This window comes from Haliaeetus albicilla, chromosome 21 (assembly GCF_947461875.1).
Source record: "Haliaeetus albicilla chromosome 21, bHalAlb1.1, whole genome shotgun sequence".
NCBI classification, from domain to species: domain Eukaryota; kingdom Metazoa; phylum Chordata; class Aves; order Accipitriformes; family Accipitridae; genus Haliaeetus; species Haliaeetus albicilla.
In genome coordinates this window covers 12266408-12289866 of record NC_091503.1, presented here as the reverse complement: position 1 = coordinate 12289866, position 23459 = coordinate 12266408, and the positions used below count along the sequence as shown (strand labels likewise).

The following is a 23459-nucleotide window of genomic DNA, read 5'->3' as shown; positions in this document are numbered from 1 at the left end:
TTATTTCAAATATTTATGTAATAATATGGCAAACAGCTGACAAAATATATAAACCAGGATGACATTATGATTTATTTTGTAAATGTGCCCTTTCAATCTTCTCTAATAGTCAATGCTTATGTTGTGAACCAATGTTATGTTAAAATTCTTCTGTAACTTAGCCTCTGAAAACCAGTAAATAAAATCAAATAATCTTATCTGCAGCAACTGAAATAGGTGCAGGTACTAAACAAACTACTGATATGGAGTCTCTTGTGCAAGAAGGTATCTGAAGTTCAGAATTCATCCTTTTAGTTTCAAAATGAAAAAATATTTAATCATAGGATTAATACATGACTCAGAACTTTGTGCTACTCATCTTACTAATATTAAAATTACAACTATAATTACATTTCATGGGATGAGACTATTATTCCAGGATCCAAATTAAGCCTCTTGTAGATCCCAAAGGGATGCTTTTACATAAGAATCAATGCAGATATGGGTGTGAAAAAACTTTGTATTTCTTTGTTTATATCTATTGTTTACCTACATATAAAACTAGTAATAATTGGCAATTCAATTCATAAACATTAAATTCAACTCCTTTAATATGTTATGCTTAAAGACATGGTGTTGAAAGACATCAGCTTTCAGACTACAGTTGGAAAGGATACTCTGTGAGATTGAGCTATTTCTTTCTAAGAAAACTACACTAGCCCCTCATATCCAGAGAGGGAAACTAAAGGACTTAAATTACAAAATGGTTATGTGTGTCTCTTGTGTGTGTGGGGCAACCCCACACCCAAACAAAAAAGCCCCCAAACCAAAACCAACACCCCATGCAAACCAGAAAAGAACCAGTAAACAGGCTGTGGTCAACACTACCCCTATTTTTCAGAAACACAATCTATAAAAGCCTACCACAATCTAAGTTTTACAGAGTAACAGAAAGTATTTTAATTGTTCATTTAAATTTTTCTGTTCTCCACTATTCTGTGAAATAGAAACACTGTTTAAAGATACTGATGGCTGACAATTTTCATGCTGAGGAACTCTAAACTTACATGCCTTTAGCCATATCCAACCAGAATGACATTTGCTTGACACAGCCACTAGAAACAGCCACTTAAATATACTCCGAAGCTCTGACACAGCATTCTTTTACATTTTTTAACAAAGCCAATTATTTTATGGCTTTTAAAGTGTAAGACTGAGATGAAAATCTGTAATAAGATGTTCAGCTCTACTGTGTTTTAAGAGACAGCTACCTCCAAAAAAATGCCAGAGAACTAAAGTGCCTCGGTGATGTCTATGCATAGTTACTACACATTAACGTGAACAGTCTACAGCATTACTTTCTTCTAGCAGAGTCGAGAATGGCACCCGTTCAGAGTTTGAAGATTCAGCGTTACCTTTGCTTCAACTTTACAAAGAAATAAAAGCAAAACTCTACTCTTAACATATTAAACTCTACGTAAATAACAGTTTCTTAGTATAAAAATTTAGTGGTGCGCATTTAGTAAACCATTACTATCATGATTTTGCTAAGTTTGTGTAACACAAATGAAAGTTACAGAAACTAACCCTGGAATAATAGGTGAGATGAAAGGTATAAATAATTAAGGAAAAGTGTTTCTTGATTAAGAGCAAGAGTAACAAGATCCTGATATTAAGCCAAAAAGTTTACTCTGGCACAAACTCCGCTAAAGGACTACATACTGCAGAACACAGAAGTTGTACATACAAACAAGGTTACTCCTGTTACCTGACAAAAAGATATTGATTTCTACATCTTATAAAGGGTGAGAAATCAGTATGGCACTGATTAGTTATTGCAAAAATTTTAGAAGATTGCTTTTCTCTAATTACATTGTAGCCAAAGGAATCTTTTTATCTTCTTGACAGATAGAAAGTGGCTGATTTTTTTTTTTTTTAATATTAACTGTGTTTTAGTTTTAAGTGGTAAAAACACAATTGAGGAAGCAGATTTCAATGCAGATGAAATTTTATGAACTCAAGCTGCTCACCTGCAAGAAGCGTTATCACAGACTGCATACCCAGCCAAAGGGGTTTTTTTGAAGAATAGGGTTTTAGCAGTTTTGTTACTGTTCATTCAAATTAGTATTTGGCTTGCAGTATCTCCTTTGTTTGTGGGTGCATTCACATACAAATCTAAATATTGACATAACTGTTTTCAAGCAGTTAGGATAAACTAGACACTTGGGAAAAAAACAAAATTAAATTTATATGTTGATACATGGAATTTTAATGACTATGAATTGCTTTCAGGCAATTATCCTATATTATGCATTATTGATTTTACCCAGCTGAACTGCTCTTTTAGAAACAACTAAAATTACCTCCTCAGCCACCCTACTCAATATTGTATTTTTCCTTCTTTCTTATCTTCCATTGGAACCTAAACTACAGACATTGAAGAACAATTAAAGCTGCACCAATGCAGAAAAATAACGTAATTTCAGAAACGCGTCAGACATTCTGACACTAACTGATCATTCTGTTGTCAACTGTAATATTTACTGGACCACTTATTACCAAGGCAGGCAGGCTGCTACTGACCTTAAGAGGGTTAAAAGCATTGGTGAAATGGCTTCTGAATCTCTGGTAAAGGACAATACCTACTGAGAGACTGTCAACCTCCACAAACCCAGTTACTGCAAAATGAAAATGTATACCACAATGTTTTCAGCTTAAGATTTTGCAAGCCATTTCACCATGATGGATGCTTAAAGAAAAAAGATAGGTACTTTAGGGAGTCATTACAAAATTATGTTTAATTCTCACTTCTAACACACTGACAGTGTAAGATCTTAAATACTACTACTGTGTATTTTCACTTTGGTGATAACTTTGCATTACAACCTGAGCCTGTTACACATCTTTCTAAAATTAGTGATGTTTTGGTACATTTTTACACCACTTGTCTGTAAAATTATGCTAAGACTCTCTCATGATAAGGTTGTTTTTGGACAAGACCCAAAGTTGTACCTTGTTGAAAAGAGTCCAGTTCTTAGGTTAGCTTTTCGTAATACTGATATTAATAAATACTAACAGATGGTCTACCCAAGTTTTCCTTCAAATTCCATGACTACATCTGAAAGAACATTACAATAGTTATAGCAATGGGTGGTAACTGAGAAAAGTTATTTTTAAAGCAAATTTCAATTGGAACGTTAAGCATCCCATGCAATCCAGTTACACAATTCTCACTTGCGGCTTTTTGAAATCAAATTGAAACAGATGATCTGTTTAAGGCAAAAATACATGTAATCAAATGTAACTTGAACTGTAAAACAAAGTAAATATAAAATAGCCTAAAAAGTCATGGAAATATTAAATGCATAACACAGATTATGCTACAAGCTGTGAAAAGAAGCCGAAATACCACATCCTGCCAAGCAGAGGGAAGGAAAGGAATAAATAAGAAATCAGAAATTAAGCACTGATCCAGGAACATTCACAGAATTATTCTGAAAGACTATTAACAGAACCATTTCCAGAGCACCCAGTTAACACCCCCACCCCCTCAGAAAAAAAAACCCTTTTATAAAGTTTGAGACTTTCAAAACGTGGTACATCTCAAACTCACCATGTCAACTCCTGATAATAAGTCATATGTTATAAAATTTTAGGTTATAGGATCAGTACAAATTTCTTGAGGATTTTTCAAAGCCTTAAAATGAACTTATGCAAAACGCACTACTAAGTCTACCATACTGTAGGTCCCCTCAGCAAGGACTAAAACTTACTCAACAAACTATGCTACTTCAAACCCTTTATTTTGGTGTCAACTATAAGGCCGCTGAATTTTTGTTTGATATATTTTCTGATTTTTATTTTTTACACATTTGGTAGTGTGCAATATTTACAACAAAGCAATACAAAACCAGTCATCTTTTTTCCATCTTCAATAACAGTCTTCCTTTTCTACACTATATATTATGAATGGTTATGCAAAACACCATCTTCATTTACATTCAAAATAAACATTACCTCTTCATAATTTTATTTAGCTTCATTTTAAATTTAAGGAAAACACATAAGCAAGATTGCTAATTTTCTTATGAACCTTATCTTGGCTGATAAATGGAGCTTCTAAAAAAAGACAGTAAAATAAATTTTTTGTTGAAGTACATAGTGCTGCAAAAGAACCTGAACATGAATCCTTGTTAAAACTGATAGATAAAATAAACCAAATTTAATGTTTGAACTTATAACCTCTGCTCTTTATAACACACATTAACCATGGTCTTCTCTAACAAAAACATTCGTGCTACCACAAACAGATGGACCTACAGTAACAGTTACTCTTGCTGAATGCTAATGGGTGCCTTAAGCAAAGGAAGAAATATTAGGATACCATGCAGGTTTACTGAACTCACCTGACAGAGGTGTAAAACCATTTTCTAGGAGCAGAGATGCATGCACAAAAGTAAGAACATGATTGCAAGTAACAGACTTTCATGAAATTAGACACATCATCTTCAAAATGAAGAAAACATCCTGGTAAACAAAAAAAGTAAAATTTCAGGGTTCCTCACCTCTCGCTTTGCAAGCAGCACATTAGGAACAATATGAGGCAGGCAGCGTCCCAACATTAACATGACACTTTTTTCACTGTCTGCAATCCGAGATACCTAGAAAACCAAGTTGTTTGTTTGGTTTCTTCAAATGAAACACAGGAACAGGAAAATATTCTTTCAGAGGAATTATAAGAATTGCAACAGGCTGATCACTTACCAGAAAATATTTAATTTACTCACACACGTTAAGCCGTAAGTTTTTGTAACTTCAAAAGCATGAATCCACTTGTGTGACTCAGAACTTCCCAGTAATTACATGTCTATCACTAGCTTTCATATTTAAGCTAAAATCCGAAAGAATATCCTTATTTCTTAAGTTTCATGCACATAAATTTATCTCACCATATATGTTAGTAAGTCTTGTTTCAAAGACATTAGTGCTTGTTTAACTATTGCTGCCATGCAGAATAAAGGATCTTCTACTTTATGTCAACTGGGAAATATACCTCTGATCCCAAACGGCTGTCTGCTGACATCCGACAGAAAGACAGTAGTGCTTGATGGAAAGCTGGTGACAATTTCCTGAAATATTGTCAAAAAGGGAGGGGGGAGGGGAAAAGCATAGATAAGAAAGGTGACTGAACAAGTCTTTTCACTCTGGTTTAATCAGCTAAGTAAAATGACATTCAGCAAGCATGTTTTACATGAAGCATACTGCAGAAATTTTGGTTTAAAATTATCTTTGACTGTTAGGGTGTTTAGTTTGTAGCAAGAAAAAAAGTGGGTGTCCTAATTAAGAAGTTACTTCTAGTTCTGCAAAATGTAACATCTTCCAAATTGCTGCACAAACAAAAATAGGACTAAAGCATGAAGAAAAGGAAGCTTTAGCAATACAAGAGGAAGCATACAATTATGCAAACTGGGGGGGAGGGGGCAGAAATCACAAGAAACAGTATTTTTGCTTAATGCTCTGATTCTGCACATTGCATAAAAACATTTGAGTCAGTCACTTAAAACTTAAGGATTAAACAGAGATTGCTCAACTGCCGCTTTGGGATCTAAACATTGGATTCAAACGTACAGCAAGAACCTCAAAACTAACCTTAAACTGCTGTCCAATCCCTAATGTAGACGTATATCTGTAGAAGTACTGCCTCATGGCCGTGCACAGCACCAGCCAACACAGCTGAGCTACTCAAAGCCTTAAGCATACACATAAAACCCTGATAAGAGTCTCAAAACAACCTTGTCCGAGAAGGGTAATTTGGCAGAAATGTTCTCAGAAAACAATTACCAGACTGACCATTACATAAAACAGACAAGCACCATCAGCAGCAGCATCCTATTTTTCCCAGTAATGATAACTCCCTCTGCCTTATCTGAGGCCTGTATTTAGATGCTAATCTAACACTGCCTCATCCACTGTGATCAAAGAGGAAAAAGAACATTTCTCTTCCAAAACACGCACAGAAATCATCTCATTCTATTATCATTATCATCATCATCTGCTGTTTGAATCCTCTAATGACACTATATGAGTTTAAGGTAGGGGGTGACTCCTATTTCTTACATGGAAAGTGGTTATCACCTTTCAACTCTTAAAAAAGCTTTTTGTACACTTGAGCACAGAAAATCCTACACATGTGCAATTATGCGTATGGACACATATGTTTTTATCTAATAGATTGAAACATCACACTCTTTATGGAAAATACATCATCATTCTCCCTTTTCTAACCAAAAAAAGCACATTAAGAATCTAAGTTCCTACGTATAATTGTTTAAGCTAATCCAGGAGGACATGGGTAAATATACCAGAGTAGTTTTCCTCTTCTGACTATTTACAAAATATGATAAATAAGAATATGTTTATTACTTAAAATCAATTTTTTTTCTTGACAGTATGGGTTTTTTAAAACACGTTTTAAATTTTAGTGAAGTAAGTTGGTTTTAGTTCCAATCAGCTTGATTTTGTGCAAGGGTTCACCCTAAAAAAGTTACTAAACAACTCGGATGGTAGCAAGTTGTAAATGACTTCTGTTTAACAATACGTTAGTCCTTATTCTGTAAAAGTATTCCTGAATGACAGATTTACAGGCTCTACTCAAGGCTTTAAGGTTTATTTACACGGGGAGAACAGGAGCAAGTGTTGCAAAGCAGCAGCTTACCATTAAAAGAACGGCAAGGCCTTGCCCAGCCCTTTGCCCAGGCTCTCCCTTACCTCAGCATTTGAGCCGCAGAACATCAGATCCTTCCCCACTTGAAACCTTAATTAAAATCCTACATAAGGGCAAAGTTCTATCCCCATTTTGCAGAGACTGAAAACTAACTAAGTATGACAATATGACACTGAATTTCCCTGTGGGTTAATTAACAGCAAGCTCCAGGCAGCACGGATCCCATTATGATTGCTGGCTCTATTTAGAGTCAAGAAAGCGTCTCCTGGATGAAGTCTAGTAAAATCCTTCATAGCTATGCTGGAGAAAAACAATGACAGACCCAGGCCTCTTGCACACGAAGCACTACTAATTATTCCATTTAACACTGGGACAACAAGAGAGTCAATTCACTGAAAAAGTCAGGAGTGACTGCTACATACAGAAAACACCTTGTATTTGGTGCAAACCACAACACCTAAAATGAGTTGAATAAATACACGTGGTGCAGTCTATTCAAACGGCTGCTAGTGCTTTCTACTGCAATCTGTTAGAGGAGGCATTTTTCCAACGATGGCCACGTCCCTGTTTGTGGGCACGCGCGCACAGCTGCTGCAAGTGCAGTCACACAAAGCAGGCTCACTTGTGCTTCTATCCTCTCTTCCCATCTGGGCAAGGTTTATGCCAAGAATCCACTCCCTAGCTACACTAGTAACAACCTTGCCTTTTAGGATAGAGTCTTAGTTTTTAATACCTCTTAATACATTCTGAATAAATTGTAGTAATTGGCTTCTACAAATAACCACCCCAGACTGAAATAAATAAATATCCAGCACTTCTATCATGCTGCTTCTCCCACAGATCTCAAAATACTTAACAAATAATAGAATTCTAATGAAAAAATTTACTGTATTATTACAAATCAAGTGCATAATCCAGGAAAACAATTTAGTGGTACAGATCTATAAAACACTGTATCAAATACGGTTTCCTTTGACCCTTCACTGACACGTTAAGCCCAAAACTCAGTACAAAAATAGCCACGTATTACGCTTGCATTACTTATTTCTGCAGTGAACTGCATTTGAGGGGACTTCTGAAGTTAACTCAATAGGGATTCAAGGCTTTATTCAACTACTTTTCAAATAAATCCACGTGTAGTTATATTTAAAAGAGCTGTGAGCAGCAAAACAAATTTTGTTTTTCTAAAAACTACTGTCATAAATCCCACTGGAGATACTCATAGTTCCTTCCACACTCAGTGATCTCATCCTATTTTGATACCCATCCTCACTACCCCCAAACCATCAATCTAAAATTCATGCACTTAATGCCTCTCAGCACTCCCAATTATTCTGAGGAAAAAGAAACTTGCAACAAGCCACAGACAAAAGTAGGTAGACAAATTTATGGCAATCAATGTACGACAGCCATAAGTTTTAATTATTACAAAGTCATTACACATTCAGCTAGAAAATGAAAGAAATTTAAAAAAAAAAAATCTGGAAAGCTTAAAGGGAACCACTGCAAATTTTCCAGAAAAATCTAAGTCAAGTTTTACTTTCCTGTTAAACAGTAGTATATTCAATTAGGAGAGAAGAAATTTTTAGTAAGACTCAGACTCTAAGGTACTGTATTCAGAAATCAGAAATCTTTCCTCCTGTTCAATTCTGAAGTTAAGATATCACTGAAAAAGTGCCCCTGGCCCTAGGACTCAGTGCAGAAGTTAAGGAAATCCAGACAAAACAAACAAGATACTTAGGGTTTGCATGAAAATTTAATTACTAGCAGAGGTAGAAACTCTTGTTTTTTCTTCTTTCTTACCCCCCCCCCCCCCCGCTTGTATTGATTTTCCATCTGCACAGAACATCACACATAAATTTCTCCTTGGTATTTTCATGTGGAAGATAATTCTAGAAACATATTACTATATCAACACCAGCAAAAGAATGCTAAGGGAACTGACAAAATACAAAGCAGAATGGCTACCTGCTCCCTGAGGAACAGCAACGGTAAGACCGTAAAGTGAGCTACTTGGGCATCTTTGTCTACAGTGGTAATTTTAGAAGTTGTACATACTCTCATTAAGTTTGTGGTCTGTGTTACTCCTGAGGGCTACACAGTGGTTTATCTATTACTTAACAAACATGTTACTTCCCCTCTTCACTATAACGATTAAAAGACTGTGTAGACTGGAGGGACTTTCTCAAAAAGTGTCAGATACACAAACTCAGGCTCCATGTAATAACACAATAGGAGTACCCCATTTTTATTAAAAGAATCATAGTTACCCAGTAAAGGCTTCCCCCAAATTCAAAACTCAAAAAGCAGAATGTCATCGAATACTCCTTCTGACTAAAAAAAACCCCCCAAAACCCCCATATAGCTCTCCTAGATACTCTAAGAGAGTTATACACATCTACATAGGAAAATTTAAAAATTTCCCAACCACTCTTCAAGACGACCAGAAGAGATTTCATTATGAAATTAAAATTTGAAAGAGAATGGAAATATCCTGTCTTCCTATTCACCACTTTGATTTTAGCTTTTTTTTTTTTGTTGCAAGGAACAGGACTGGTTTTAGAAACAAGTAGGAGGTAAAAAGAAACCCTTAAACTTAATACTAAAAATGTAGGTTTGCCAAATGTACTCCTTCCTAAAAAGATTAAGAACAACATGAAAATATCAGCACTGTACCCTAAAGGTACGTTAAGTCTTTTATTTGCATTCAAAACACAAATGATCTATGAATTCTGCAGAATTTCCTTGTTAGAAAAATCTCTATCCACTGTACAAGAGTTTTTAATTAAAGAATTTCAGTTTAAAACTTATCACTAACCTATTAGGTTTATCGAAGTGGACTGCAGCTTTAGTTGATGGAGCACAAGAGGACAGTTTCTCTGTTTCTTTACAGGGCACAGAATTTAGCATATCATCTTTAGAAGTCCTTGAATCCACTTCAGCTGACAAGGAAAGGCTTGTTTCCTCAGTGTTTCCATGTTTGTTGTCATTCTCAGAGCTCTTGATATCCAAGTACCGTCCATTGTCCTCTGAGACTGTGAGAGGCACTTGTTTTAAAGAAGGATGGGGAGCTACACCATAAACTGTTGACACAGCAAAGTTTTCATTCTTGAGAAAATCTATTTCACTAAAAAAGGAAATGCAAAGAATGAAATATTTTTGTAGCTTTCCTGAGAAGGTTCTTGGAATCACAAGGCTGGAGCACAGAAATACGGACAACATATTGAAGAGCTCCTCTTCAACTCCACTATGTTCAAAAATTCCTTTAATATAAATAACTTGTATCACACAAGCTGTTCAAAGGAGCACTGGTTTAATGGAGTTCTTTAGTCAATAATTAGTAGTAGGAAAAATGTTGCACTCGGAGTGAATCAACGAAACAAGTGAATAACAATAGTGTTATCTGCTTCCGGCTGAAATCTTAGCACTAAGACACAAACTGTCACAAGACAGAACTCTATCTGGGACGCAAAACTTAAAATACTGTAGTGGTGAATTAATATATACTTCCCTACCTGGCTTTGAAATGGTAACTATGCAAGTCAATAAAGCCACTTAAAAATTATGCACTTGCCCATATGTTGTATTGGTGCATTTCTTAAGAGGAATGATTATCTTATAACTTTGACCAAACTTTTAAAGTCTCTTTTTTTGTTTTTCTTAAAGATACTGTCATTTCTACTAGTCTTGCTCTCTAGAAAGAAAAACTGTGTTGAAATAAGTCATTGAACCAAACATCTTTGTTTGCAAGCTGTACGCACCATAGTAGTGAGTGAAATAAAGCTGACTGAAGAGAAAACCTACGCAAAACACATCAGATATGATTCTGTTTTCAAAGTAGTAAATAAAGAAGTTGCATTGAAAGAACAAAACTGATTGCAAAATTAAATGATGTAGGTTATAAAAGGGAAATAGTCAGTTTGAAGTCTCTTCCTTTTTCTAAATCAAACACCACATATTAAAAAGGAAGGACAGCCCCTGCTCTGAAGAACTAGTAATTTTATAAGCGTAAGTTGTACATTTTCATATATGTGCTAGAAAAACATTGAGAAGTTATTCCAACTTTTAACAGCAGTTTAGCAGATTGATAAGTACATACCTCTCAAGTCTTTGGATTTGTTCCATCAAAGACCATTTCTCACTGTTTAACACACTAATTTGATCTTCTAATTTTTGCACTATTAAACATTGCTAAATACAAGATAGAAACAAAAGAGTTTAGTACAATATACTTAAGTAGCACTGCAAACAGCTGAAACATTTCTTCTGTACAATCTCTTACTTCTATTGACTGTGGTGTTGTTTCAAATACAGGGACGCTCCCAAGTATAGGAGTAGCAGCCTCTAACTCATCATCTTCTACACCAACTGATACATCCACCACATCTCTCGCAGTAACATGATGGTTTCCAAAGTCACGATAGAGTTGTAACAGGTCAGGAGGTTTTGGAATGTTCAATCCTACATCATCCCAAAGTTCAAAATCCTTCAAAGGAATAAAAGAAACTAAAGCATACAATATACTTCCTTTTATTTTCGTTTCTATTCCTCATTTGACTGCAGGTCTTACAACAGCAAAATAATCACATCAAGATTACATTGTAGTAAAGGAGATGAAAGCTTAAATCAGAAAGCAAGAAACAAAAGTAGAAAAAGGATCCATTTCATGACCCAAAGCAGTTTCACCCTCAAGGTGGCTCTAGGTAATGTACTAAAAAGAGGACATTCCAAAAACACATAGATCATAATGTATTTTTTTTAGGACATTAATGCTTTTTAGAATCAGATATGACATTGATCAAATTCTAGCAGAAGACAGTGCAGTTGACAGAAGGCTTTCTACTGATAGGGGTATTGTTTTGTTTCCATCTCATTCACAAGAACAGGTGTAAATTTCCAGAAGCAGACAGTCAAATAGCTTTGTAGATGACTGATAGACAGGGTGCATATTCTCAGTGAAATTTGGACATAACTGTATTAATCGTGTAGAGGTGTAAGCACTACTAGGGCCTCCTGTCTCAAACCATCACTATATGTCATTCCTTTTCTCACTGACATGTTACCATCCTATTATTACAAGATTATTCCATGTCCGAATATATAAATAAGCATGTGCACTGTTTTAGAATCACAGAATCATAGAATGGTTTGGGTTGGAAGGGACCTTAAAGATCACCTAGTTCCAACCCCCCTGCCATGGGCAGGGACACCTTCCACTAGACCAGGCTGCTCAAAGCCCCATCCAACCTGGCCTTGAACAGTTCCAGGGATGGGACATCCACAGCATCTCCAGGCAACCTGTTCCAGTGCCTCACCACCCTCACAGTGAGGAACTTCTTCCTTACATCTAATCTGAATCTACCCTCTTTCAGTTTAAAGCCATTACCCCTTGTCCTATCACTACATGCCCTTGTAAAAAGTCCCTCTCTGGGAATAGAGGGCTGCCATAAGGTCTCCCTGGAGCCTTCTCTTCTCCAGGCTGAACAACCCCAACTCTCTCAGCCTGTCTTCATAGGAGAGGTGCTCCAGCCCTCTGATCATCTTTGTGGCCGCTCCGACAGGTCCGCGTCCTTCTTATGCTGGGGGGCCCAGAGCTGAACGCAGCACTCCAGGTGGGGTCTCACCAGAGCAGAGTAGAGGGGCAGAATCACCTCCCTCGACCTGCTCGCCGCGCTTCTTTTGATGCAGCCCACAATGCGATTGGCTTTCTGGGTTGTGAGTGCACATTGCTGGCTCATACTCAGTTTTTCATCCACTAATACCCCCAAGTCCTCCTCCGCAGGGCTGCTCTCAATCCACTCATCGCCCAGCCTGTATCTGTGCTTGGGATTGCCCTGACCCACGTGCAGGACCTTGCACTTGGCCTTGTTGAACTTCATGAGGTTCGCACAGGCCCACCTCTCAAGTCTGTCAAGGTCCTTCTGGATGGAATACATCCAGGACTTATACAGGTTATACAGGAGTTGTGATGGTCTCTTTAATGACATTAAATTTCAATTTTTAATTTTTTTTTTTTTTCTAAACTTTTTTCCTACCGTACACTATATTTTTCCACAGTCTGGTTACATACACCTATTCGAAGAAAGGTTATTTTGTGAAAGAATGATGTGAATAATCTAGAAAAAATATGTGCATTCTATGTGTTAATTGTGGTACATTTTAAATTAAGAACTTTACTTCTTTTTTTTTTGTAATTGTCTTACAACATAAAACATTTTCAGTTGAGACTACATAAAAAGTAAGGATAAATTATTCATCTTTTCTCTTCTGGGGGCTGTATCCTCACAAGTATTTGTATGAAACCTAGCACTGTTAAACTCAAATCTTAAGTGGATTATCCAGAAATTTTATTTAACAACTCATTTTCTTTACAGATTAGGATATGAACGGTAGGAAAAATATAGGACTAGTTATAGACAGAACTGGTCGAAATTCAATACGTAATACTGAATTCAATACTTAATTCTTCTGGCAATGTTCCAGTTTTGTGCTGAATATATATTGAGTATTGATGTTACTGGGTGTTTTGTTCACCCAGTAACAGTCAGAATGTAATTAGAACCTTCCAAACATTTGAAGAATTTTTTCCCATAAAATGCAAGCCAATAGAAACATAAAACTTATCTTCTTAAGAAAAATGCGTCAAAGCACATCTATGTTTGGAAATATCTAAGATAACACCTTATTACCGAGAGCTTCTCCAAGACTGTATTCAATGCCACAGTATAATTAAGTATACTCATACACACATATATATATATGCCCAAGAGATGACAAGTAATAAGTATACTGTATATCCTGCACAAATCAGCTGAGTATGATTTAAGATTATGTTCAAAATTTTACTACATTCAGATCCTTGAGTTTAACTGAAAGGGTGTCCATCAGAATACAGGAAAGTGTATAAGTACCTACAACTCACAGTATTTTTCTTCTTGTTTTGCTTCCTTTAAAGAATGCAAGCATTCTGACTCCTTCCTACAAATTTTTGGCAAATACTTCTCAAAGTGCTGTGTTTTCAAGCCATGCTTTATATATCAAAATGCTAACTAACATATTTAACTCTTAGAATACTCATATGTATGACGTGAACTACATGCAGAGGAAATATCATTTAAGTTCACTTGAGCTTATTAGAAGATCAGAATATGGAAAGCAGGCATGTAAAAAAAAAAAACACAAGAAAACTTTACCTGATCATGATTTTCATCTGAAAATGTTATTGATGTAAGCTTGTAACTATTCTTCAATAAAAATTCATTAACTAGGAAGTTTAGAGCTCTTTTCTCAAGAGGTCTGATTGGCTCCTGGGAAAAAAGAAAACAACACACTACATCTTTGGTTCATCTTCCTTCCAACTACGGAAGCATATCCGTCTTAAAGTCCATGCAAAGCTCAGTTACCACCAGCCACCTACCTGAATTTCAGGACTTGATTTATAATTTTTTCGTTCCTGCAAAGGAACTTCATTTTCTGGGGAGGAAAAAAAAGTAACTAAATTTTACTCTTTCACACAGGATGAGCTCAGCTACTTCTACATTGTTCAAAGTAGAGACTTAAGAAAAGGTTTATGTACACCACCTGCAGCCTGAGTCAGGTTGGCTCGGAGGGCCTGTATGGTCTCCTTGGCTTTCCGTAGTTCAAACTCCAGGACTGGACAGGGATTTGGATTAAACACACACAGGCATCCAACCAAGGCAAGGGAAACAAAAATAAAATATAAAAAGCAAGGATGGGTGTGAAAAAAAATATACAGTTTGTATTAAACAGAAAGCATGCAATCTTTATGGAACTTATGAACACATGCAGCAGAGTTGGTCTGAAAGCAAACTGGTGAACATTTTCCATAGTTTCATTGGTGTTAAGTTAGCTAAATCAAAATTTCAAGCTGTCTGACAAGGACTCACTCTAGGGTTTTGGGGTCTTTTTTTTTTTTTTTTGCTTGCTTTTAACTTTGTATATTACTGGGAAATGTTGGTTATTTCTTCCCTACTCTTACAATCAGCTGATACTGTCAAATGTTTCGATTTCTTGGGGCAAGGGGAGTATGTGGGCAATGAGAGGACAGATCTCAGTGAAGCAAATACATGCTGGCAGCAGAGGAAGCTGTCTCCATGTAGCAAAGCTTAAAACATGAAGTGAATGTACTGTCCCATTGAGACTACAGATTTATTTTTTTTTAATAAAATCATACACTGAAATTTTACTAGTTTAAATGGCAGAACTTGAAACATACTTTATTTTACTACTAAGAAAAGTCTCATTTTAAATCTCTATTTAAAAATGGTATTTCAGTAATACCCTAGAGTTGATTAAGATTTTTAATTCAGTTGAATACATTTAAGAGATGCACAAGATCAAAAAAAATGGAAAATATGCAGCTCTCCTATAGTACTTAGAGAAGCTTGAAACAAAAATGTCTTTGCTCCATTATTCTTAAAAGTTTCCAGTAATTCTAGACTATACAAAACTTTCAATGATCTAGAGTCAGTTTTAGAGATTCAAAAATACATAATTCTAGCTGCTGCTATCACCTGCTTCACCTCCCCACCCCCCGGTCACTATTATGTGTTTCTCATGTTCCAATGTTTCCTCCAAAAATGGCCAGTAGTGCTTTGTTTGCACCAGAATTCTATGTGTTTTGGTGCTGAGGTCACAGGTATACTGTGGCTTCAAATTTTAAAACCCTGTACCTTTGCAAAACATATCGTAAATGTTCTTTTTATAGCCGTTTACAGTTAGAGCATCTAAGGGAACCTATTTAAGGAATTACCAGATAATTACATGCATTTAATTAATTCTCAGATTAATCTAATTACTATACAGTTAGGAGAAAGGGTGCTTGTACTTAACTAGAAGAGATGAGCCCAGAACAGCTACCATACTGAAGTGTCAAACTACTCTAAATAGATTACCTAACATTTACTTTACTCCCATGCAAAACTAAAAATATTGTAGCTGCTTTTAGTAAGAAAATATTAATGAGATTTTTAATCATTGCCTGGAAACATTTTGAAATATTCTGGCATTTTGAAATATTTACACATAGAACAATGCATGACAGAAAAAATGCATTGGCTCTTGCTTGTAAGAAATGATACTGAAGACTACAAATAAAATGGTTTCCTCTTTTGCACGTCTGTTACTAACAATCTTTTGATAATTAGCACGCATGGAAAAAAAGATTCACTCAGTTTGCATTTATCCATAAAAACTGAAGGATAACTACAGTACACCACATTTGCTACATGAAAGTAATTTGTTTGATGCACAGAATTTTACTGCAGCGATACAAAAGCGCAACTGAGGATATGATGAATAAAATATGTAAAATCTCTCTAGTATTCAGCAATGCTGATCTGCAAATACTTCTGTGCAACAAAGTTAGAAAATGCTCTTATAATAAAGTATCTAATAATTTTAGCACTTCCTTGCATTTGAGTTACTAATTCACAGTTATGATTCTAAGTTGTTAGTTTTTGAAAATTGCAAAGAATTCAAATTAAGTAATTCTTCTGATGGAAATGACTCTATGTTAACATTTTATTCTTGTAAAATATTTTCAAAGACCAGAACAGTTGCAGATCAGGAGTGCCCTGCACTAGAATGATATAAATAATAAAAAAAGTTAGAAAAACAACAGAAACTAGAAAAACTCAGGAATCCCATTAAGGAAAATAGGAATAAGATATGTCTGAAGGCGTAGAAAGCCAAAAAACTCGTGTCAGAGAAACCCATGTCAGACGGCAAGAATTAATTTTTAGTGAACTGTCATGATGCTGAAAATTCTTAGAAGCCATTAGGACTTTACCCATTCAACCTTAAAAGTAGATTACTCTGCTGCATGTTTCTCTGTATACAGTGGAAGTTTCTGGACATAGTATATTTGAGAAGTTGTCACTTCGCAGCATGTCACATAATTCTACTTCAACACAGCATTGTTACAGTTGTACCTCATCTCCCAGTCTTACTAATGCCACCATTATAATTGCCATCATACAAACCTTGAGGCATCTAAGTCACAAATTTAGCTTTTATTTGAGGAAGCTTATTTGTAGTTTTTTTATATAAGCATAAATATTTGTAAATAGCTACAACATAATTTCAGTCAAATTTTAAATTATGATTAAAAGCTCTTTATTTTAGAAGTTATACTGAAATGCAATCTTCTGCCAAAATACATAATGATTTCTAACTCAACACGTGAACTAATGAAATCAACACTTGAAATCCCCATTTGTTGATGATATGACATTCTCTTAAATAAAAAAAAGCAACCTCTAACCCCTTTCTTTGTAACCATTGTCAAGTACTGACTTTTAAAATAAATTACCTGATCTTGTAAAGCTTATGTACCTTAGAGAAGCTAAGCCTTCAAAAGCATTGATAAGCCAGCTAAAGTTTAACTTCATGCTTGACTGAACTGATAACATGTATAACTCATTATAGTACTTGGTGAAAGAGGCTGATACTCCTTAAGAACGATACACAGAGGAGTTTTGTTGCAGACAGCCTAGGAAAGGAAAGAACCAAATTGATTCTCCTCTACATCAGGAAAGCAGAGAACAGAAATTTAGAGCTCTGAGGTTGGTTAATCTTCCTACAAGGAAAGGGCCTTTCTGAACAATCTGTTTTGCCTTAGGGGAGAAAACTAGTCTGAATTTAAGTAGCTCTCTTGCTTTTCTTTTTATAAAGAACTCAAATCAGCTACCATTCTGAAAAAAATTACCTAGACTAACTCAAAAGAGCTGAATCTTTCAAGCAAGCAACAAAGCATTTGACCAAGACTTTCAGATTAGTGATTTTAAATGTTTCAGTTTTCATGCAGCTAACCTAATACACCTTAGAAGAGAAGTGCCTATCAGGAGCGGGCAGCTTGTCTGCTTGGCTTTGAAATTTAAAAACAAAACTTTCTCAAGGATCTTTTCTATTCACTCACATTCGTTAATGACTTCATAAGTAATGAACCATAGATTGAGAAGTTAGCTATAAAGAACAACCTGTGATTTGGGGTACTGAACAAGTTGACATGGACATGAACAGCAGTCTTGTTGGGCCAAGGCCAAAAAGTTGAAGAATATAAAAATTTTCAGTACTTGCTTTTGTATAAGCAGTATTTTTTCCAATTATACTATAATTTTACATTCTACGTATGAATTATCTTGTCAGACTTTTGCATACTTCGGTATGAAGTACTTCAGACAACAGTAGAAAGGTAGTTTTAAGTTGTGAAGTCACTATATCACATTCTTGCATTTTCTTTTAAAAGTAGTTCTCCTCTGAAGTACCAAGGGCCCCTGTGCTTACCCAGCTTTCCTCAAATTTGGACATACTGTTACAAGTTCTGTTGTTGTTTGTTTCTTAACTGTCATTTCAAGTTTTTCCTCCTTGTAAAGTAAATGTAAAACTCTAGATATCCTAAATTATGCCCTCTGGAACAAGTATGACATTCCATTACATTTGACGGACTTGCGCATGCATTGAGTCAATCAGAAGAAATTTGAATTCTCCAACTATAGTTAGCAATGAAGCCACTATCTCAATATACTTCAAGACCTGAGGTTTCCTAATTCCCACTTCCCTGATACAAGTCCTAAGAAGAAATGAAGTGACCTTATTTACTGTCAGTGTGAAACACTTCAGGGTGTAACACAAATAGCTTGAACCAGAAAGTAGTAGTATAGCATGAGAGGTGACTATCAAGCTACAGAATTTATGATCAGCGTGAAAGCTCATGAGCAAGCTAACAGAGAACTGGTTATCATTCTAAGAGTAGGAAGCCAACACTTGACTCATTAGCCTGATTAATGCTTTTAAGTTGAGACAGGACCAGCTACAGAAAAGACCTGAACTACAGCAGACTCATCTTCAGGTTCAACCCTTGGAGGCTATCGATCTGGGGGGAAATTAAGGAGACTTACAACTGCTTAACAGGGCTTACAACAGGAAATGGGAAGACAAAACCAGAACCACTTCCAGGATGAACAGATTGAACACACAATGTTAGCAAGTGATTGTTGTATTACAGATGCCTTTTGTGTTTTGTTTTTGTTTTGTTTGTTTTTTTAAGATACTCCTCTGATTTTGATTGCACACAAGTAATAGTATTTATTAAAAAAATAAAAAATAAAAAGGCTATAAAAAAGCAGAAATTGCAAACCTAAGTCTAGATAAATGAAATCCTGAAAAATAATCAAGTGGGTTTTGAGCTTGTCTCTTCCCTTGAAATCCTGACAGGGGCAGTATTTTATTTTGCTAATCAGAAATATACAGTCTAGCCAGAAATCAATGCTAAGGCAGGGAAATACAAGAAGATAAGTGATTGAAATGGAGTTTGATTATGAGAATTAATTTTATTATCATTGCAAACACAGCACTGTGTTTTTAAAATTATCAGATTCTCAGAACAGTAGATGTCAAAGGCAGTTTAGCAATACTAAATATTTTGCATCATGGAAAGTAGGGGGTTTAGATCACCAACATGCTTGTGCACACAGTCAATTTAAGATGAGGCAGAAGATTCAGTTCCTTAGACTGAATGTCAGATGACCCATTTCCACTGAAAGCTGTGGGTATTTGACTTCAAGTTAGGCATACTCTTATTCCACAGGAATGGAACAGGTTTTCCATTCTCTGGTTGTTTTATGAAAATGAATATTTGGAGGAGGTTTACTAAGCCTAATACATCCTTCAGTACTGACTTTATCTTAACACCAACTGTTTCAGCACTTAATAGATGAATTTAGATTCAAGACTTATTAGAGAACAGGTTGTTTCCATCTAGTAAATTGCAAGCTCTAAGGATGCATATATTTTTTTAAATTCTTAGTGAATTACAAATGCATTACCCAATTTGTTACACAGCTCTCTATATTTATGTTTAGATGTGATAGATAAGGAAGAAAATTGATGTTTTCTAAATTGCAGTTAGTTTTGTCATGCTCATCCACATCCTGACTGCTTTTGTGACTTGCATCTTTTGAGTCAAGCTGATAATAACATTATAGAAGAGACTCACTTAGCTTCCTTCGATCAGATTTCCCAAGTGACAAGATCACACCAACTCTTCAAAACATGTTTGCTTCTAGGCCAAATTTTGATTCTAATGCCAGATGGAATGAACTGGGCTAACAGATTTGAAATACTGAAATCCATTTCAAGCAAGAGTCTTTCTAGGTATTTCCAGGAATTTTTGGATTGGTAAAATAAAAATTATGGCAGCTAAGTCTAACGCCATCCGTAACAGCAAAACAGAAATATGATGGCTTTGGATGGTGCTTTCTAACATTGCCATGGTATAAAAGTATTCGTAACTGGATATGTTATAACTTCAGTTTTAAAGTCCTTCTGACTTGGGACCAGTTTCTTTTAGTGACTGATGCACATTTATTTCCTATGCTTCATTTGACTAGGGAATTGATATGGAAATCACGGGTTCTGTCCAAACAGTAAAAACCAAAGATAACAGCATGAGAAAGGCATTTACAAAAAGAAACTATTCAAACCTCACTCTGAGAACTATCAAAAGAAAAATATGACTATCAGATCATGGCCTCAAGCTTTCAAAATAGATTACAATTTTATCTCCTAAGCATCAAAGCTCTTCACTGAGAAGAAAGAATATGAGAAGAAATAAGCAGGATGGACTTCCAGTTATGTTTCAAAGTGCATTTGCAGCTAAGAACTACTTCAAAAGCAGAAGTTATAAGCCAGAGGTTTTTCAAAGAAGGTACTGGATATGAAAAGTTTTTGAAACCTCTACTGACATAATTTTTTTATGTGCAAATTAAATACTTATCAGTTTTCTGAAGTTTATTGCTTAGGTAAATGTTTTTAAACGGAATTGAAGCAAAAGATTTTAAGGAATTATAATTGAACCAGAATTTTAAGTAGAAACAGGATATTTTGGAAAACTTTGAGTCTTTACAAACATCCAGAAATAATATCCAGTCTTGCTTTGTTCAAGTTCTTATGTCACTTCTTAACAACTCTTCAAAAAACGTCTCTAAAGGAACACAGAATCGTAATATAAATATCCTGCCATATAATTTTCTTGTCTATTACATATGACAGTGGTCAATTAATATACTGTAATCTTCAAAAATCTCTATCTATTTTAGGATGTACTTAAATATAATATTTATTTTAAGGATATATTAATTTCATACTGCAAGTAATCAATATTTTGTCATTAATGTTCCATCAGAAGATTAATGGTTCTACTGGATGTCAATTCTGACTGGTCTTTACCTTCTATAAGCATCTCCAATCCAATTCATTTACTAAAGACAGCTCCAAGCAAAGATCAGACTAGCTCCTTCATTAATACTATTGCCAAGAAAAATTGACTAGAAACAGGAAAAATCTAGCAAGATGATGAAAAAAAAATCAAAATATTTTGAATTTGCTTGTTTCTTCCTTGTATTCCAGGACACAAGTCAGAAATAATTGCGTTCCTTAAACACACTTTGTTTAGATTAGCTTTGTATTTACAACTATTGCCTCCTTGAAAATGACTACATATATTGAAAAAGACAGTAATTAGACAGTAGTAAGAATCTGGAAGTTTCCAGATAAACTGAAGAACAGTAAGTACCTACAGTTCCAGACCAGAGCACCAAAATACCTGAATTTACTTCATGTTCATGAATTGAATCCAGTCCTTTACTTCAGAAAAACTGGCCGGGTAAGAACAATGAGATTTTCCCAACACTTTTGTTTCTTCTCTCTGGGTCAATACTGGTTGCCATTTCAGACTGACCAAAAAAGTAAACTTCAGAATCAAGATCCTTTACAGAACTATGTTTCACCAGCCTTTTCTTTGCTTAAGAATGTGACAGTGTTTCTGCTAGGATGAAGTGTGGTGGTTCAAAGCAGAGACAACAGTGTGGAACAGAGACATAGCAGCTTGCATCACGTCAGGTGTCATAAAGCTAAACTATGTGAACAAAGGCCACAGCATGGAGAACTTTCATGTGCTCATGATATTATACAGTATTAATTCGCAAGAAGTACACAGAGTTCTGTAGCAGTTTCCAGAGAGCTTTTACAGATTCCTCTACAGAAGCTGCAAATAACTTAATATCTGAACTTAGAAAAAAGCCTGGATTAGAGAAACAAGTCTCACATACAGAAGAGATTATTAGAATAACTTCAAATATAAGAGAAAAGCAGCCTCTGCCTTTGCCAAGATAATCATAAAACCTGAAATTAAAAATGCCACAGGCTTCTGTTCAGAACTGAAAGAGGCAACCCCCCCCATCACTTCTTTGAAACAATCTTATACAATCGAGAAATCAAATGGGAGAGAAGAAAAGCACTACAGTTAAGATTTGTAGCAAAGACGACTTATGGAACTAAGAAAATCCCAAGTTTACTCTGGGTTTGGTAATGCTTATTTGATCTACACATAAGCTATATTTAAGAGATGATGTGCTACAGATCTTTATATCAGAAAGCTATCACCCCTGTAGTAGTCACAGACTACTACATAGAATATTTCAGCATGTGTTTCAGCTAAATAGTAGTAGTCAGTAGGCAATATCGAGATACTGTTCTATTGTTAAAAACAGGGCACAATTTTCAAGTATACTACTTGCTTCTACCCTGGTGACATCTGGAATCATACAAAAATACACCTGCCTGAATATTTACAGTAATTATAGTAAAAGTGTCTGAAACATGATTATATCATTAAGTGACTAGTTAAACAACCACAGTGAAGTTTTGTCATCTTCAGAAATGTTCATTTAAATATACTTATGCTAGTAACAACAAGTCAAATGGTAAAGTTGGCATTCTATGATTCCTAAATGATACAAAAAACTTACCTGCTACTCTTTCGTCCGTTTCCCTATTGCCATCATCAGAGTATCTTGCAAAATCTAAGGAATCAAGAGTACTGATGCTTCCGGCGCGATCTTAAGTGGGGGAGAAAAAAAAAAAAAACAAAGAAAGATATCAGAAAAAAATCCTGAAGAGCTGACTGGCTTTGATAAAGAAAGTCAAAACACCTTCTCATTTCAGAAACTATGTATCAAAGGCTAAGTAAGTGTTCTGCAAGACTGAAATTTTATTGCATTTTCTAAAAGTCTGCCTCTACATAAAGAGTATGTGAGTAAATCTGAAGAAAAGAGAGCATTACAGCAAGTTCAACGAACAGACACTGTAAGAAATTCACCCTTGTTCGCCACAGAAGGCGGCATTTCTACCCTGTCCACAGCAGATGCAGAGCAGTGCAGCGCAGCACCTCCCCTTCTCCACAAGGGCCAGGGAGCTTTGCTTGGACATGCAAGTGAGCAGCACAAGAAACCAAACAGATACAAACTGTTCTGCAACAAGTTTCAAGCAGTTCTGTTCCCGTTTTACAGAAACCTGTAACTAGCCCAAATACACTACTTTTCCCTTTTATAGTATTTGAAGGCATGTTAACGTGACCAAATGCTTTTCTGCGTATCTCCCGATCCTGTCATTAACTTCAGTACATACCCACTTAATACAACATTAACAAAGGAATTCATTGCCTAGCAAAATTAAAGCAAAGCAAGTACAGTTCATGCTATTGCAGGCATAATATTCATACTCTAGAATTAAATTGTTACTCAAAAGAAACATTCAAGAAATTCAGTAACTAGCATAAGGTTTTGATCGGACCTTGATGTTTTTCATTCGGGGGGGGGGGGGGAATTCAAACAGAAAGCAATTTTGATAAATTCAAGTCTGCTGAGGCACACATTCACTTTTTTATTAGAAAAAT

General features: G+C 35.5%; 1 protein-coding gene across 6 annotated transcripts in view; it reads right to left on the bottom strand.

The window, feature by feature from the left end:
• RELCH (RAB11 binding and LisH domain, coiled-coil and HEAT repeat containing) overlaps positions 1-23459 on the bottom strand; it is an 85784-nt gene that overhangs the window by 45140 nt on the left and 17185 nt on the right. For 2 of the 6 annotated variants that reach the window (XM_069808948.1, XM_069808944.1), the window contains exons 2-11: positions 22534-22623; positions 14285-14356; positions 14121-14176; positions 13897-14010; positions 10986-11189; positions 10803-10894; positions 9522-9830; positions 5033-5108; positions 4545-4640; positions 4386-4409 (exon numbers count right to left, since the gene is read on the bottom strand). In XM_069808948.1, the coding sequence (XP_069665049.1) occupies positions 4386-4409; positions 4545-4640; positions 5033-5108; positions 9522-9830; positions 10803-10894; positions 10986-11189; positions 13897-14010; positions 14121-14176; positions 14285-14356; positions 22534-22623 (1133 nt within the window). The remainder of the gene's footprint in view (positions 1-4385; positions 4410-4544; positions 4641-5032; positions 5109-9521; positions 9831-10802; positions 10895-10985; positions 11190-13896; positions 14011-14120; positions 14177-14284; positions 14357-22533; positions 22624-23459) is intronic. The other 4 variants (XM_069808946.1, XM_069808945.1, XM_069808947.1 and 1 more) reach the window with 3 other exon arrangements.